At 46.3% G+C, this 14,753-nt stretch overlaps 2 protein-coding genes across 7 annotated transcripts in view; one reads left to right on the top strand and one right to left on the bottom strand.

Moving 5' to 3' along the window:
• Positions 1-1,313: 1,313 nt before the first annotated feature.
• Positions 1,314-12,445, bottom strand: SLC33A1 (solute carrier family 33 member 1). Of its 3 annotated transcripts, none has more exons than XM_005228908.3 (6): positions 11,587-12,445; positions 7,348-7,538; positions 6,529-6,713; positions 5,475-5,592; positions 4,417-4,632; positions 1,314-2,737 (listed from the first exon to the last, which is right to left on the bottom strand). In XM_005228908.3, exons 1-6 carry the CDS (start codon positions 12,341-12,343, stop codon positions 2,570-2,572), a joined length of 1,635 nt encoding a protein of 544 aa, XP_005228965.2. In that variant the 5' UTR covers positions 12,344-12,445; the 3' UTR covers positions 1,314-2,569. The 3 variants fall into 3 exon arrangements, with proteins under 3 accessions (XP_005228965.2, XP_055672781.1, XP_055672782.1); XM_055816806.1 differs by having other exon boundaries at positions 6,529-6,608; XM_055816807.1 differs by lacking the exons at positions 5,475-5,592; positions 7,348-7,538.
• Positions 12,446-12,625: 180 nt separating this feature from the next.
• GMPS (guanine monophosphate synthase) overlaps positions 12,626-14,753 on the top strand; it is a 29,861-nt gene continuing 27,733 nt past the window's right edge. For 2 of the 4 annotated variants that reach the window (XM_055816803.1, XM_055816805.1), the window contains exon 1: positions 12,745-12,763. Coding sequence is in view for 1 of the 4 variants with exons in the window: in XM_055816802.1 (XP_055672777.1) it covers positions 13,665-13,691 (27 nt within the window). In the remaining 3 variants the exon portion in view is untranslated. Of the gene's footprint in view, positions 12,764-13,534; positions 13,692-14,753 lie in introns of those variants that run through there. The other 2 variants (XM_055816804.1, XM_055816802.1) reach the window with 2 other exon arrangements.

The following is a 14,753-nucleotide window of genomic DNA, read 5'->3' as shown; positions in this document are numbered from 1 at the left end:
TGACCCCCCTGGGCCCGCTCAGGCCACGCAGGACCACAAAACCTCCCCAGGACCCAGTGCCACCCACCTTCTGCAGTTCCATTTTAATAAGAGGTTCTCAAGGAAGAAGTTGGGTTGCTTCTTTCTTCTTGCCTTTTTTGAAAAGTTTTATTTAATATTTTATGTTCAATATCTTAAAGACTATGGTAGTTCTAGTCTTTAAAAAAATAAAAAACCTCACTTTAAAAGAGGGTTGGGAAAAAACAAGTAGTGAGACCAGTAACCAAGAAAAGTTACTGGTTCTTTTCAGCAGCTTGCTAAGCCACTGGTACTGCAGTGGTATTTCTGACTTGTGTTACAAAACAGCAACACAGATTAAAGGAAACCTCATCCATCCATTAATTCTCCAGTTTGAAACAGGAGGCAGTTGTTTAATTTAGGTCACATTTCACATATATTACTACTGATTTAGAGTTTATGTTTAATTTTTATGTTGTCAAGATCATCCAATATACTGACAAGCAATCCTCAACCTGTCTTTATTAATAACAAGTTTCACTGGCATCTTCAGAAATAGTGAAAAAAATTGCAAAGTAAAAGCCAACTCTAAAACACCTACAAATTAACTCACCGTATTCTGCACCTGAAAAGTTTTTCCTCAAAGTCAGAAAACTTAAACATAAACATCTCTAGGTGTAGCCAAGATGGGATTAAAGTAAGTGGCTCATTATTCCAGTAAAAACACAGAACTGAAGTGCCTTGTACAGAGTTAATCCCATGGAGATATCTGGCTAGGACTGAAAGATGCACCCCCCTTCAACTACAAATCTCGCATATATTCTTATATATTCTTTTTGTGCTCATGCAGAGGTGAAATTGGAAGATTTTTATTTTGGGAAGTAAAAACAATGTGACCTTATTTAGCTTGACTGGTTGTGCTGTACTTGAGGCGAACTGTGAGAATATGCTGTTGCTGGACAGCAGGCCGCAGCAGGGGAGAGGTACAGCTCAGGGTCTGGCTTTCCCCAACTGCTAAGGGTGTCACTGAGGAAGGAGAGGGGAAGAGACCGAGGAACAGGCTTCAGTGCCCAGGGAAGCACTTGGTCACACTGTCCTCTTCCAGTCACCTTCTTAATCCTCTCTTCATGTAGACATTTCACACACACCCATATGACCCCTTCAGTCAGTCAAAGTTGGTACAGGTTTACCTTTTTCCCTGAAACATACAGTAACAAAGATCCACAATGCCCTCTGGAGCTTGGAACACCAAGTTCAGGATGTAGTACTTCAAATATTGACAAGGCAAGAAACACAGAATGGAAAAGAAAATCACGTACCTTTCAAAGAGAATTTTAATAGACTTCTTTTTTAATAATGATGTACCATATACACCCAACAATGTCCAAGTGCCCTCTCTCTAGGCATACAGTGCGCTTGCTGTACGTCACTAAGGCACTCAGGAGGGAAGTAATTTTTGATAAATGCCAAGGGAATGTTTCCACTACACAGCATCAGTAATAAATGTCTATAGCAGCTCTACCGCAGGATTTCGCTTGTTTGATTTATGTGGCAGCAAGTAGTATGCTGACTCACTGGGAATTTGGCAAGTTTGTCATCACCAAATCACTTTCAAAGGCACTGATCATCTTTTCTTACCCCTAGGTGGGAACAGTCACCTTTTCTTGCACTGACTTTGAAAACAAATGCTCACGTTACAGTTACATAGAGGAACCAACACTATCAATTCATTCCCTCAAAATAAAAACCGCCCTCCGAAGGCCTGCATGCCTTTGGAAGCCTGTTTTTTGTCTGCTAGCTGCTGCACTACCCAGTTTGCATCTTCAGGACTCAAGGCTTAGAGTATTGTGCGTTACTGAAGTCCTACCTGACAGCATTTTTTTCGACAAGCAAGTACCTTGAATGGAAATCAAAATGCTTTGAAACAGCAGAAATAAATTAAATGTAATTTGTTTATAAAAATATTTTCTTATAAATCTTTAAAGCTTATAAAAGCCAGAAAATACATTTAAAAGAATTTCTGAAACATTTCATCCTTTGAGGTGTGGTTACAGTTCAGAAAGTGAGAAGAAACAAAGCCCACAGACATTTCACATTTCTCTTCCCACAAGGAATTCTGTAGCACAACATGTTTAATCTACAAGTCAAAATGCCTTTGACATCCTTCCCCGGGTCAATTCCCCATGTCAGATCATTTCTGTTTGAAAATAAAGGGTTGGAACTTAGCCGACAACGCTGCTGTGTAGACAGACATGGCACAATGAGCTTTTCCATAGTCACTATATGGAAATTCAGACATTGGTTATACCAGCAGCCATGACTCTGAAGCTAGAGCTCGGGGATATGTATGTAGTACATAGGTGCCATTTTTTAATCAATTACTTTCCCAACTTAACATTTTCATATTGGGAGTGCAAGTGGTATCACATACAAACATACCACCGCCTCAGCCACCCATTTTCTCAGTGATGTGGCATTTAAAAATACCTATATTCCTGTTTATTGATTATGGGATATGTCTTTGTAATAAAACTAAAATGACCTTGCTAGTCCGTCCAATATTTAAACTGCATCAATTGGTCCTCTTGCACTTCCACGAAGACTGTCCTTCATCCTGCAGCTTTTTAAATTTTGGCCCAAGTAGGAACCACCAGCCAAATCCCAGAATGACACAGATGACCGATTCCACATAGTAACCATCCAAGGTAGTAACACAAGAACCACCAGCTTTTGTGCAGAGCTGAAACAGAGAAGCAGAAGTCAATGCATCAACTATTCTCTGGGAGAGAGACACACAGACCTTTTAGAAAGCAGGGATTAGATACCCACTGTTTTTTACTTGCTTTTGGTTATGATTAAATATATTTTACTCTTCCTTGTTTCTTATGGAGTTAGTAAGAGAGGCTTTTGAGCTTACAGTCAGTGTGAGAAGTAACAGAAATGTTATAAAACATATGGGAAATGGAGCACTGGCCCAAGGGGCTAACTCTAAAAAGGGAAACTGTCCAGCTGTCTCATGCGGGCCTGAAGGTGCAATTGCTGTTCTTCATACCATGAAAAAAAGATATTTATTTTTTCTCTACCCATCCAAACTGCTTCTAAAGAAGTTACCCTCTTGCATCTCACCACACTGAATCTACAAATGGGCAGTACAAAATGCTGCATATGTTTGGGAAAAACGTGCTCGGGATGTTTTTTAATCGCAGAACTGGAAGACAAAATCTCCAGCATTTAAAGGGTAAGAGCATAGCACTCTATAATTTCTGCTATTGTTCCGCTATCAATACTGCTATAATCCCAAGATAAATCAATCCTCTGAGTTGAGGTTCTGCCAGCATTTTCATTATTCTGAGACGTGTCAAGATCAGATCAGGAATAAGAAAGGAAAGGTACTGGAACATTACCAGCTGGGAGGATGTGAGAAAAAGAGGAGCGAGGTGAAGGAGGAAGGACTTAGGCTCGGTAGAGGCCCAGGGAACCTAATTAGTGGCAATGCAATGAGAGGCAGGCTGAAAAAGCACACACTGCAAAAGTGGTTTCCCCTCTGCAACTAGTAACAACTGCAACTCCAGTTCAAACAACTCATATTTGACTCCTAAAACACTTTGTTTATTTAGACAGTCTCCACATCCTAAAGAGTCCTGGCATTCATGAATGAAATAAATCTCAGTCATGAGTATGGAAAAAAAGTCCCAACAAAAAAACCCCCAAAACATTTCCACCCTTCCAAAGAGTCACATTAAAGTTTCTAATTCGCTCATGAGCAGCTGAATTTGGAACCTTGCTTTCCAGGCAGCTTTGCGTACTGCCGTTTGATCTGTGTGCAGCAGCACAGCATGTTCTTTGTTCCCTTTCACAGGGCTCCCCAGAACTGGGAAGGCAGCCAGTCACACTGCTCAGTTTCATATGGAAAGTGAAGATCAATGACAGAGAGAGAAGCAGCATCACAGGAGAAAGTATCAAGGTATCCAGATAGAAAGCCTCCAAAAATGCAGAAGGAACAGAAACCTACCACAAAAATTAAAGGACTTGGGGGACAGACACACTGCCAAGAACAGCACGCCTAACTACACAACTCTGAACTCAGCAAGGTTAACTCTCAAAAATGCACCTACAGCCTCCTTACACAGCAGAGAATGTGGCACCAGTCTACTGCTTCTACCATCAGCTTTTCACCCCAGCCCAGAAACGAATGGACAACTACACTGCAACTGCAAATCTGTGGTAAGATGTTAGTTAGTAAGAGTGTACAGATAAAACCAGAGTGAATTTTGTCAGACAGGAAAATCAGCTCAATTGGTGGGAATTTTCAAGCACAAGCTATGCACTATGAAGGTTTTCAAAGGTGAAAAAATACTAAAAGAAGCAATTTCATCAAGAAATATTTGAACAGAGACCTTCACAGCCTCTGACACTTACTTCTGCAGCAACCGTAGTTCCACAGGTCTGTTCCTGGGCCCCTGCACACTCTTTCACCGTGAGCGGGTCCACAAGCCAGAGCGCAACGGTGGAAGGCCAGTTCCCTCCCAGATTTGACACAGTATTTAGGAGCGTCATGTAGGTCCCTCCAATCAGTGGATCACTGACTTTGGCGTTGAAAGCCATTATTGCAACATACATGCTATACAGCGTAATCTACAGAAGAGGTAAGAAAACCCACAGCGCTGTAAGGCCTCCGCAGTTACAGACAATGACAGCTAAAACCCCCACCATAAAAACTGTTCTAAGAGATCACTTGAAGTTAGCAACCTTGACTACAAAATAACCTCAAGAGCTTTTTAAATGGCTTAAAAAGAGATAAATTACTTCTGCAGTCTGCCTCTCTGCTAATTCCAAGAAGTAGCCTTGCCACTTATCTCAAGTCATGCTGAAATGGACCTAGCCTCACACGCACAGGAATGACTCAAGTAATCAAACTGAAGTATAAGGCCAGCTAAAATAGCATATAAAAATAACACTTTTGCTTTTAGAAATACACTCTTAAGGCTCTGCATACATTTTCGATCTGATCCAAAGCCCAGTCTGTATCAGGCATTTGTTTTCCAGGCCTTTGGATCAGATCCGTTATGAAGCTCCTCCAAAAACATTCAATAAAGTATGTTTTCTAGGGCCAGGATCACATAACTTTATGGATCTGCACAATACGCATGATCATCATCATGCCTATGAAACTCAGTCGAATGCTGGCATTTCTCCCAACTCCACCACACTTTTGATCTTTTCTGTTTGTGGACAAAAACACATCTGGGAAACAAAAGATCTGGTCAACTAAAACTAACACCACTGAAGATGTCCAATGGAGCACATGGAAGAGGGCAAAATAATATTGGCAAGAGTATCAAAAGCAAATATAGCCATACAGCACAGGTCAGACTTAGAGGAATTCCAGTGTAACTAAAAAGCAGAAAATGGCATTTATAGTCCTCTAGTTGATCGATATGGAATACCCCTCCCCTTCCCACACAAGTGCACGTTACCTGATGTAAAGCATAGCTCAACAGTACTACAACATAGTAGTAGACAGGAAATCCTCCTTCATGTTTTACTTTAGGAGTCCACCATACCAAAAAAGCAAATTCCAGACCAAGCAGTAATCTGGAGGAATAAGATAATTCATAATTCAAGTAATTCCTCCCATGTGTTTCCTTGATACAAAGCAACTGTTGAACATTTATACATATAGACTACATAAAAATAGTTTATCTCTAAATAAGTACAACTATTTCTATCTTAGAATTAGGTATTAAATATCTGACAAGCACTCAAATTGTAAACATTTTACACCTAAACAATTCTGTCTTCCATATAAACACAATTCACTGCCAGATCTACAGTAGTTTTCTCCCCTGCCCCTTCACACAGAAATTTACTTTAGAAAGCAACGCAAAAGATATCCACCTACATTCAGCTGGAGCAAGATCTACTGTTTTTTATTTGGAGAAAACATACATAGTTGCCTAAGAACATGTTAAAGTAATGAGTGTTACAGACATGTTACACGATTTACTGAGTAACAGCATTACATAATTTGCTGGATTCATTGTTTTTGTATTCTATAAGCAAACTCCTGTACAAAACAATTAACACAGAAATGAAATGTCTCCTTGCCTGCATCAGCCTACCTTAGCTTCTTTTACTTCCAGTTACCTCAGTAAAACATACATCCAGCAGATGCACCAAATGACTTGTCCATGTGTTCTGCCACTCTCACACTGGGAAGCACACAGAATTTTACAGAGAGTCCCAGATCTAGTCAGCACGATTCACGAATAAGGAACTATTGACACTGAATAAGAGCAGGGCAGTACTGCTCTAATGCTGTTGTATACGTGCCTTGAAAACACCTCCTGTTCTGCTTTCTCGCCCGTGACACTGCATGAATCATCTTCAGGGCACAAGACACAGTGTTCAATTTAAGATGAAAATTATGACATACTTCCTTGTATCTGGAAGTTATGGTTACACAAGAAATCCAATACTCATCTGAATACATAAATTACTACGTTTCTGTAAAATTAGATTTGTTTTTACCTGAACGGCATAGCTTTGTAAAATGTGTTGAGTGGCTGGGGGCCTGCTGTGTACTTGCTGATAATCAGAGGCAGTATTATCTGTAAAGGAACCATTGGAACTGCTAGCAGAGCTAAGTGCTCTTTCGGGACTCCCTCTTCCACCAATTTGAGTCCTGTTACAGCATCTGCTGCTGAAAATCCAACCTGCAATGTTAGACAAAATAAACTGAGTGAGAGTTTGGCTAGAAATTCAGTTTACTCAGTATTAAGTAAGCTGAGAAACTGATAGAGTACAAGTCGCTCCTGTCTCTGATTTGATTTCCAAATAAGTTTTGAGACACATTCTACACTTGCACACTCTTACTGTCTTCAGTGCCAAAACTATACCAAGAGCATCAAACATAGCAATCACATTCACGTCCATGCTGTAACTGCTGTTGGTACCCACAACGGCCAGCAAGAAGCCATGAAAACCCAGTTTGTACAGAGTTGCAGATTCTAGGAATAATATACAGGTTCAAAGAAATGTTTTCTGTCCTTTTAACTGCAGACTACAAAAGCAGCCTAATTATTTAAAAATGTCTTAAAACAATACTAGATTGTACTCAAGCTTCTCTTTAATGCTTGGGTAAACACAAAAGCTCAAACAAATGTTTTCTCTTGTACAACCCTGGTTAGCATGATGACATAAAACATTCTGTTTCAAATTTCATTTGAAAATTCCAAACTCTGATGACAAGAACTATGAAAGCTAAGAACTGTTGCATCACAGGGACTCTGTAACCTTTCAGACTCCAGCGTCATCAGCATCTAACAACTGATGTATATATTTACTTACCTTTGCTGTGAGAATCAAGAGACAGAAAGTAAGAACTGCTGGCATCTTGATTATTGAGAATAGCAGCCTGTATGTATCAGTGATGCCTTTTGTTTCTTCTTTTATTGGTATTAGTTCCTTATTTTCCTTTTTCAAAAGGGCAACCAGTGTAGTAGTAATTAAAAAGACAGCTCCCCAGAAAAACAGGAAATCTGGAGGGGAAAAATAAAATAAAAAGTTTTTTCTAGCAGCAGTCATCAACACTAAATTAACAAGTCACTGAGTATCTAAAATGCAGTTATTTTGCAAAAATATCAACATAATAATAAAAAAAAAATGAATAAAACCATTACTCACTGATCCTCCTAAAAACAAGGAACAAAAGCAAACCACATACACAGCTACACACAGTGACTGATGCAGCTCTTCCCTGCCCCTCACTCTGTAATGACATGTTTGCTTGAGATCTGAGACAGAACAGCAGCAGCAAACCGGGTCACTTCCTTGGTGTTCTCAGTATTACTACCACAGCAAGCACGTTGGAAGAGAAACAGAAATACAAATTTTGAAGGATTACAAATACAACCTCTAAAAGCTAATAAAGGAGGAAAAACCATTTAATAGTTAAAAGATGGGGAAAACTTCAGAGGAAGTCATTCACAACTCTCCAGCTGATTTACCGTGTTGCTACATAACTATTCTGTCCCTCAGCTCTATACTGCCCCTATAATATCTATCCACCATCAGAAGGAAACAAAGATTTACGCTTGTGAGTGTAAAGATGTTCTGATGAAAGTTCTTACACAGTTGTAAAGTCAGATATGTCTGTTTTAAGTTGATATTACACTTGCCAACTTTATGGTGCTCTATTTTAAGCAATATAATATTTCCTAAATTATGTGTTTGAAGGCAGCAATAGTAAAAATCAACCCATATTTTACGGCAAGTACTTTTCGAGTTAGTGAATGGATTAATCTAAGATAATCCTATCTTCTACCTTTATGAAAGGGGCAAGAAAGGACTCAGCAACATGCAAAGGCTAAAACAGAAGCAGCCTTTTATTTTCCTGGTCACAACCAACTGCAGAAGCCTCACGGTGACTTGAAAGTAAGCTGCAAGGGCTGGTGAAAGGGCAAAGACAGTGCAAAGGTTTAGTCAATTATTAGCTGCTGCTTACGCACAGGAAGAGAGCAAGCCCAAGAAGCATGGAAGAAAACACAGAAAGACTACTTTACCTAAAGCCTACTGTTCTCAGTTTAAAAAAAAATAATAAAAAAAAGCCATTTCAAACCATTTGCTGCTGCTTCCACAGCAGCTACTTCTCCCTCTTCTAAAGTAAGGAAGATCTCATAATCAATGCTGTCAGATTGCTCTCTCCCCTGCTAAAAAAAAGGTACCCTGAACATGTACTTTTAAGTAAAAGGTAAATTTTCAAAGTCAAGATAATCACAGCTACTGTCTACAAAAGACATACAGGAGTGGTACTCTAATAATAACACTAAGCACTATCACTGCAGCGCAAGGACGGGAATAGAAATAGCTTTCAACATCATTGCATGAATACTCTTGATCAGGTCAGCTCTGTCAGCTGCAGTACAGCAGTGCAATGGCTGGATTAGCAACAAAGCAAAACAAAAAATAATAAAAGCCATATATAATATTCCAGATTTAAAAAAAAAATGGTTTTGTGGTTGTAGGCTGTTTGCACAAAAATAAAGTATACTTCCTTTCAAACAAAGCCCACTAACAGGCTACAAGCAAAACAACTTTGAAATGATAGTTTACACAAGGAATTTCTAGCACAAAATTCCTGGTGCCACCACTGCTGCCTCCCCCCATCCCTATTTTGTCTCTGCTTCTATCCCGTTACTAACAAAACTACTGTGTTGGGGCAAAGCAAGTTTTTTTTAATTAGATCAGGGATGGACCAGGTTGGCAAATAACCATCCACAAAGCATGCATGGGGGTACACGCGTTTTGTCACAACAGCTTTAAGTAATTCTACAGCTACATATATCCCAGGAAAAAGGGCGCTCCACAGTCACTGGCCCAGGTAAATTTGAACTGCCTTGAAGGGGCACCTTCTTCCTGTGCTCGCACTTTACCTCTCTTCCTTCATGCCGAAGAGGCATTCCTGTGATTGCTTGGGAAACTGGACAGGAATCAAAAAACCCAGCCAGTAAGATTCACCCCCTGTCCCTCCCTTAAAATAATAATAAAAAAAAATAAGAAAACTGTCATTTGAGCAGCCAAGTGCTAAACTCATATACATGCTAGCACAAACAATAAGTCAAATGAAATTTATTTCTCATTCTCTCCTCTAGAAATGACCCTGAAACAACATAACACAGCATTTGTTTTGCTGAATGGTTTTACATTTGTTCATATTATTTCCCAAAGTTAATGAGAATGGCTAATGCGTTGCTTCTCAGCCACTTAGAGCTGACTCGGGATCACGAAGCATTGACTTGTTCCTTCCCTAGCACTGGCACTCAGCCTATGACAGACGTGTTCAGAAAGCAAACTGACAGAAAACTATTCACCTTTTCAAAGTGTTCTGCTGCTGTAACTGCCCGAACCGGCTCAACATGAGCCCCGTTACAACCAGCGCTAGGACTGGAGAATCACTCTCCTCGTGTCAGTGAGCTGGTTTACAGTCCGCCAGCTCTACAGCTGCTTCAGGAGAAATGTGGACACAGCAATTTGTGGCACACAGTCACATGAACAAGGGAACAGACATTTCTTGCAACCAGTTTCACCACCCCCCAAAAAAAACTCCAATATCTCCTGCAACTATAGTGTCAGTTATTTGCTTTTCTTACTCTGCCCAGGTTAGTACTCCAGGACAAGTTAAAACAGGTTGCGTTGGTTTTGGGACATATTTTTTTTTTCAGGGACAGCACCCTTGTAATAGTAAGGAACCCATTTATACAAACAATACAAAGAAAAATAAAAAACCAAAAAAAAAAAACCTGGACAATGGACGTAAGTATAGACAAACCAAGCTCTCTTAATTACACTAGTCATTTGCAAGTTGCATCAGCAGTAAAAGACGTCAGTGTGCCGCTACAGCAAGAGGGGAGAGACACACCAGCACTGACGATCTACACAGTAAGGGAAAACAAAAGAAAACAATAAACAAGGGTTACTTCGAGGACCACTCTGTACTGTCTAACATATAGACCTGACACAGGGTTATCAACAGGAAGGAAAGAGGAAGACTAGTAAGCAATTGTGATAGCTGCATAAGTACAGCAGTCTCGGCAACCGATATTCTGGTTTAACAACATTGGCATAGGACAGAAAGTGAAAACTAGCCTTTAAACAACAACTCAACTCAGTTTTGGCATACCTTTTCTCGTAGATGATATAGGCAGAACAATCTATGTAAGAGAGGGAAAAGAAACTAAACCCATGAGAATTCAGTCTTTATTGCCAGCCATGGTCACCTTGACACTGCAGCCAGAAGTGGTGCCATTTTTCCTGTCCTCCCATAAGCTGAGCTGGCTAAGCTCAGCCTTGCAACCAAAACGTGCATTTTAAGCCTCTTCTAGATAATAAGCCTAACATCAACCACCGCATATAAACTTTCTCGAAAAAAACCACACCAAACCACCCACCACCAAAATCAAACCTAACAACCCCAAAATCACCAACCACCACATTAATACAGTAACAGATACGGTTGGATGACCAGACTGCATTTAATTCATTAAAGAGAAAACCAAATCCCCCTTCATTTACTAAAATAAGGCCTTCCTTCAGAAACAGGCAAAGTGGTCCACCTGAAGATTTGTCACCTCCACTTCAGTGAACAATACCACCTTGGAAAAGTAAACTTTTTTCAATTTCCCCTTTCCTTCCTCCCAAAAGGAGATATTCTTAAAAAGCCTTCTTAAAAAGAGGCAAAGCTTTGTTTGTTTGGGTATTTTTTTAACAACAATCTATTTCATGGTCATTAAACTGGAGGGAGGTGAGGGGAAATTCTCTCTAAAGTGCTTAGATCAGCCAATATAATGACAATGCAGGTTTCCCACACTCTCAAGCCCAGAGAAGCCTGAAGTTCAGTGCATGTAGCAGCAGACTCCGCCAGCCTCCAGGAAGGCTGTGCTTTCTCACAGGCAGGGGACAAACCAGACCTGCTCAGTTCACAGCGCCAAACCACCGCTTGCTCTTGAATGGAGCTTCGGTCCAGGCTCAGGGAAGAAGAATCCCCATCCCAGCATCAGCGCGCACAGGCCGGCGGTACCCAGGCAGTACCTGAGAGGGTAACAATCCCTTGGGGCTGGGGCTGGAACCGCAGGTACTTGTTGCAGAAGGAGGCCGACTCGAGGGCCAGGAAAAGGACGTTGCCCAAGAAGTAGCCGGCCGTCTGGCCCACGGAGTTGCAGGTGGAAGCGTAGCCCACATTCTCCCTGGACAACATGGTCAGGGCCCAGCCGTCCACCGCAATGTCCTGCGTTGCCGCCAAGAACTCAAAGAGGAAGAAAGTCACAGTGAGAGCCACCACGTCGGGGCCCCGGCCCTCCCCATCGCCCAGCAGCAGGTCCACCTGGGTGGACATGTAGATCATGAAGACCCCCAGGACGTACTGCGTGGGCACCAGCCAGGACTTGCGGCGGCCAAAGCCCCGCAGGTAGACGGCGTCTACCAGGGGGGCCCAGAGCAGCTTGAGGCTGAAGGGCCAGAAGACGAAGCTGAAGAAGGCCTGGTCGGTGTAGCTGGCACTCCTGCTCTGCAGGATGAGGGGGACGCTGCCCGCCAGGCCCAGCGGGATGCCCTGCAGCACGTACAGCACCAGCAGCAGCAGGATGCTGCCCAGCTCTGCCCGACAGTCCCGCGCCCCCCGGGAGCCCGCCTCGGGCGGCGGCAGCAGCGCCTCGGCCTCGCCGCCCGGCAGCCCGTCCCCGCAGAGCGCCAGGGCGGGCGGCACTTCACCCCTCAGGTCCAGGCAGTGGTGCTGGCTCCCGGCCCGGCGCTGCCGGCCGCCCTCCTTGGCCGCGATGGCAGGCGACATGTCTCCGGCGGCGGCCCGGGGCCGTGCGGCGCGAGGCGGGAGCGGACCCCGCCACCGAGGAGAGGCCGCACACCGCCCCGGCCGCCGCCCGCCACCCCGCCCCTTCCGGGCACGCGGGCGCCGGCGGCAGGCGTGGCTGCCACTCATTGGCCCGCCGCGCAGTGACGTCAGGTGGCCGCTCCTCCCCGCTGTCGCTCAGCCCTGACTGGCCGGCCCCGCCTCCCAGGCGGCTCTGCCCCTGGGCTGTTGCGCGGGCGGCGGCACGGTGCGGGGCGCGGAGGTGGCAGCTGCCGGGCCTCCCTGAGGCGCCGCGGCGCCCGGTACGGGGCTGTAGGCAGCGCGTGTGAGGGCCCGGGCGCAGCCCCCGCCGCGGGCTGGCAGCAGTTAAGTGCACAGTAAATAGTAGGTGAAAAATAAGAAGTAAGTTGCATTTTTTTGCTCTTTTTTATTTCCGTCGGTAGAGGAAAGCTCTTCGGCTCTCCCGTGCTCGCAGAAATAAATCTTTTCGGGGAGTGTCAGTCTTTTACCCTTATTTATAGTTACAGCCTGATTAGACCCTCAGAAACACGGTTTGTGTGTCTCCTGCTGTTTGCGGGACTTGATGTGTTCTGCCAGCGCTCAGTTTTTAAAAGTCCTTGAAAGACTTTAATATGGGTAAAGGCGTAATACGATTAAAACACTAGGAACAAACATTGCACAATTACTGTCCTTGGGACAGCATTGCTTGGAATCCGGCAGTGGAACCAGGCCCCAGCTTGTAGTTTCACAAATAACTTCAATGCCTGTAGTGAGGCTTTCTTCGCTCCCCTCTCTCGAAGCGCGAGGGCTAACGTTCAGAGAAAGGGCGTTAAAACGGCTCTGGGGAGAGTCCCACTGGTGCGGGCACCTTGCTCAGGGTCTTTCAAGAAATTCCTCCAGAGGTGCGCTTTACACCACGCGGTGGACGCACACAGGCGCCTATGGGAAAGCCGCGGCCGCTGCCTCCGCCCGTGCCCTTACGGAGCCGCGGGAGCGCGACGCCACGAAGTGCCCGTGCCGCGGGGGGCGGGCGGGCTCCCCTTCACCTCCGCCACCCGCACAGGGCCGGCCCGGCCCCCGCCGCGCCCCGCGCCCGATCCGCTGCACCGCCGGCCCCGCAGCCACCGCCGGCCCCGCGCTCCGCCCCTTCCGCCGGAGCGGGGCCGGGCGGGCTCCTCCTCCCCGCGGCGGAGGCGCAGCCGGGCGGCATTAGCTCATCGCGGCGGCGGCTCTTCGCGGCCCTTTCTTCCCCCTGCCTGCCTCGGGGCCGCTGCCCGCCGGCCGGAGCGCCCCGGCAGCCCCCATGGCCCTCTGCAACGGAGACGCCAAGGTCAGTGCCGCCGCGCTCCCCCCTCGCCGCGGGACGCTGCCCGCCGCCCGCCCGGGCCTGCCGGGCGCTTTGTGCCGCCGCTGCCCGGCCCGGCCGCCGCCTTGGCTGGCGGGCACATGGCGCGGCGGGACCGGCCGGCCCCGGGGCTGCGGGCGGCCCTGCGGCGCAGGCCGGGGCCGGTGCCTGCAGCACGGCAGCTGCCCGCGCCCCCCGCACCGCTCGGCCACGGCGGCCGTTCCGCTGGGTAGATAATTAATTCCGCAGCCTGGGCTCTGATAGGGGGTTGTGTTGTTGTGGAGGGTCGGCTCCGGGTGCGGCCGAGCCCGCCTGAGCCGGGGCCGTTCGGCGCCTTGGCCTACGGCAGCCCCAGGGCGAAACTCAGCCGGGGCCTGGGGGTCCGGGCAGCGGCCAGCCGCGCTGCTGGGGCGCCACGGCGCAGGGGCAGCGGCCGCTCCTTCGGCCGGCTCCAAACAAAAGTTGCCGTGCTCGGGCTCCGCGGCCCCGGGCGGGCTCGCCACGCCAGGCCCCGGGCGGGCCGCTCCCCTGTCCCGGTGACCCTCGGGTTGCCTCGCGCCCCCGGTGTCGCCCCGTGCCCGGTTTGCAGCGATGGTGGCAAAAAAAATGCACCTTGTGTGCCGGGGTGACAGCGTGACTCGTGTGCTTTCGTGAAGTTGAATTTGCGTCCTTAATAACGCAGCTTCCGAACCAAACCCCTGCCAGTTGTCTCGAGTGTTTCTGTGGTAGGATAAAAGCCTTGTAGCGTCGTTCGTCGCTAGTTAGCAAGGAAACGTGACCCTGGGCGGGCTTTTTTAAGTGCTTGGTGGGTCCCTACTGAGACACCTTTCCCTGACCATGGACACAACCCCCTTTCCTGGCTGGGGCTGCTCCCGAGGGCCCCTTTGCTGGGGCGGTGGCACCCGGAGCTGTGCCAGGCCGTGCCAAGCCCCTCTCCCACAGCGCGTGTGCTGGCGGGAGGTGGGGGACAGGAGCGAAGGAGAGCGGTTTCCGCGGGGGCCCAGGTCCCAGCAGCCGTTGGAAATCCGCATGCGACTTGAGTAAATT

Source organism: Falco peregrinus, chromosome 12, assembly GCF_023634155.1.
Source record: "Falco peregrinus isolate bFalPer1 chromosome 12, bFalPer1.pri, whole genome shotgun sequence".
Classification (NCBI taxonomy): Eukaryota; Metazoa; Chordata; class Aves; order Falconiformes; family Falconidae; genus Falco; species Falco peregrinus.
Note: the sequence above shows the minus strand (reverse complement) of the source record. Positions and strands in the feature narration are given on the sequence as shown.

Excerpts from the sequence above, each read along its gene's own strand:
- SLC33A1 (XM_005228908.3), bottom strand. The coding sequence starts at position 12,343 with ATGTCGCCTGCCATCGCGGCCAAGGAGGGCGGCCGGCAGCGCCGGGCC. Across the intron at positions 4,633-5,474 it reads TGAGCTATGCTTTACATCAG|ATTACGCTGTATAGCATGTA; the intron begins GTAACGTGCACT and ends CCTCTTCTGTAG. Across the intron at positions 2,738-4,416 it reads GAACTACGGTTGCTGCAGAA|CTCTGCACAAAAGCTGGTGG; the intron begins GTAAGTGTCAGA and ends TCTCTGTTTCAG.